Source organism: Arachis ipaensis, chromosome B10, assembly GCF_000816755.2.
Source record: "Arachis ipaensis cultivar K30076 chromosome B10, Araip1.1, whole genome shotgun sequence".
Classification (NCBI taxonomy): Eukaryota; Viridiplantae; Streptophyta; class Magnoliopsida; order Fabales; family Fabaceae; genus Arachis; species Arachis ipaensis.
The window spans coordinates 8,515,133-8,517,250 of NC_029794.2; the positions used below are offsets into that span (position 1 = coordinate 8,515,133).

The 2,118-nt window shown below is 40.7% G+C and overlaps 1 protein-coding gene across 1 annotated transcript; it reads left to right on the plus strand.

Annotated features, from left to right (window-relative positions):
- Positions 519-2,117, plus strand: LOC107624268 (probable receptor-like protein kinase At5g20050). The gene has a single exon (XM_016326759.2). It carries the CDS (start codon positions 645-647, stop codon positions 2,016-2,018), a length of 1,374 nt encoding a protein of 457 aa, XP_016182245.1. The 5' UTR covers positions 519-644; the 3' UTR covers positions 2,019-2,117.

Genomic DNA, 2,118 nt, shown 5'->3' on the forward strand with positions numbered 1-2,118 from the left:
AACTATATTTAAAAAAAATTAATTTTAATTAAATTATTTATATAAAATAAAACAATTATTTTAGACCAAATAATAAGACGTATCCGCCCTCGAAAACAATTTAATGTGAATTTGTGCTTGAGAATTAACTAAGACTAGAAAATATAATTGTATTAGCTAATACTTACAAAAAGTCATAGTGGGGTGGAGAACTCAACTTTTGACCACACTAAAAGCCACGTTGTATACAAAGAAAGGGCATAAAATTCCCCGGCTCTACTCTTCACTATCATTAGGGAACTCATTTATTGACCAAATAAAAAAGCACACGCTTGTCATAATTCTTTGGTCGTGACTCTAAATATTGCAACCGCGGCCACCATTTTCTTTATGTCTTTTCTCTCTAATAAAGCCGCATTACCCAATTTACCTTCAATTTCTAGGTTGCTTCTAATCTTTAATAAACTACTAATAATCAAATACTCTAAAAGGAATATAATAGTATCATCTTTTTATCTGTTTCTTCACTAGCCAAATATTATATATTTAAATCCACAAGTGACACATTTTCTTGTGCAATAAAATAGAAGCACTAAACTAATTAATAAGAGGAGCATTTCTCTCTTTGAAACGAAAAGAAAAAGGAAAGCAATGAAGCGTTGTTAATGGAGGACAGAAAAGTCAACACAATAGCCATGGTATCAGTGGTAACACTGATCATAGTGATCATGGTTGCTCGCATCGCGTTGAAGCTCTCAAAGGCCTTCTTCCTCATATGCGGTGCTGACGTGGCCGTGATCGTGGCCGTCGTCTCCTTCGTCCTAATCAGAAACCGTTACAACAAACGGAGGAAGCAGTTAGAGTCACGGTTCAAGTCAGAAGGGAGAGAGCTCCGAATAGAGTACAGCTTCTTGCGCAAAGTGGCGGGGGTCCCAACTAAATTCCGTTACACGGAGCTCGAGGAAGCAACCGACGGTTTTCAAGCACTTCTTGGAAAAGGCTCCTCCGCAACGGTCTTCAAAGGGATCCTCAGCGACGGAACTTCGGTTGCCGTGAAGCGAATCGACGACGGAGCCGAAAGAGGCGAAAGAGAGTTCAGATCAGAGGTTGCAGCCATTGCTAGCGTTCAACACGTCAACCTCGTGCGTTTGTATGGTTACTGCAATGCTCCTTCTTCACCAAGGTACCTTGTTTATGAGTACATATCAAACGGTTCGTTAGATTCTTGGATTTTTCCGAAAAAGGAAAGTGACAATAGTAGAAGAAGAGTTGGAGGGTGTTTGCCTTGGAGCTTAAGGTACAAAGTGGCAATCGATGTGGCGAAAGGACTTAGCTACCTCCACCATGATTGCAGGGCAAGGATTCTTCACCTTGATGTGAAGCCAGAGAATATACTCTTAGATGAGGGTTACAGAGCAGTTGTGGCGGATTTCGGGCTTTCGAAGCTGGTTGGAAAGGATGTTAGTCAAGTTATGACAACACTGAGAGGAACAAGAGGGTATTTAGCGCCTGAGTGGCTTTTGGAAAGAGGGGTTTCGGAGAAGACTGATATCTATAGCTATGGGATGGTTTTGTTGGAGATGATTGGAGGGAGAAGGAACGTTTGTAAGGTGGAAGATCCAAAGGACAAGAGTAAGAAGAAGTTGCAGTTTTTTCCAAAGATTGTGAATGAGAAAGTGAGGGAAGGGAAGTTGATGGAGATTGTGGATGAGAGATTATTGGTGGTGGGGGCTGGTGGTGTTGAGGAGAGTGAGGTGGTTAGGTTGGTGAATGTTGCATTGTGGTGCATACAAGAGAGGCCACGAATGAGGCCTAGTATGGCACAAGTTGCTGATATGCTTGAAGGGCGTGTCACAGTTGAGGAGCCACCAGATAGTAGAATGGTGCTTGTTGATTTCTTATCTCAAGATGAAGACAACCCTGCAATTCTGGATCACAATCAGAATAACATGGCAAGGTTATTGACATCTATGTCTACTCATGAAGATTGTTCATCAACCTACTCAATGGGAACTACCACTATTCTATCTGGTAGATAGTAGAAAGGCTTTAGGTAAACTTGTATAGAATTCCACTTCCCCATAATCTTATAAATCTTTTAAACTACAACCTTTTCTAGTCCAAACATAGTTTAAACTT

What these genes read in the sequence shown, in the direction of transcription:
- LOC107624268 (XM_016326759.2), top strand. Translation starts at nt 645, where the DNA reads ATGGAGGACAGAAAAGTCAACACAATAGCCATGGTATCAGTGGTAACA.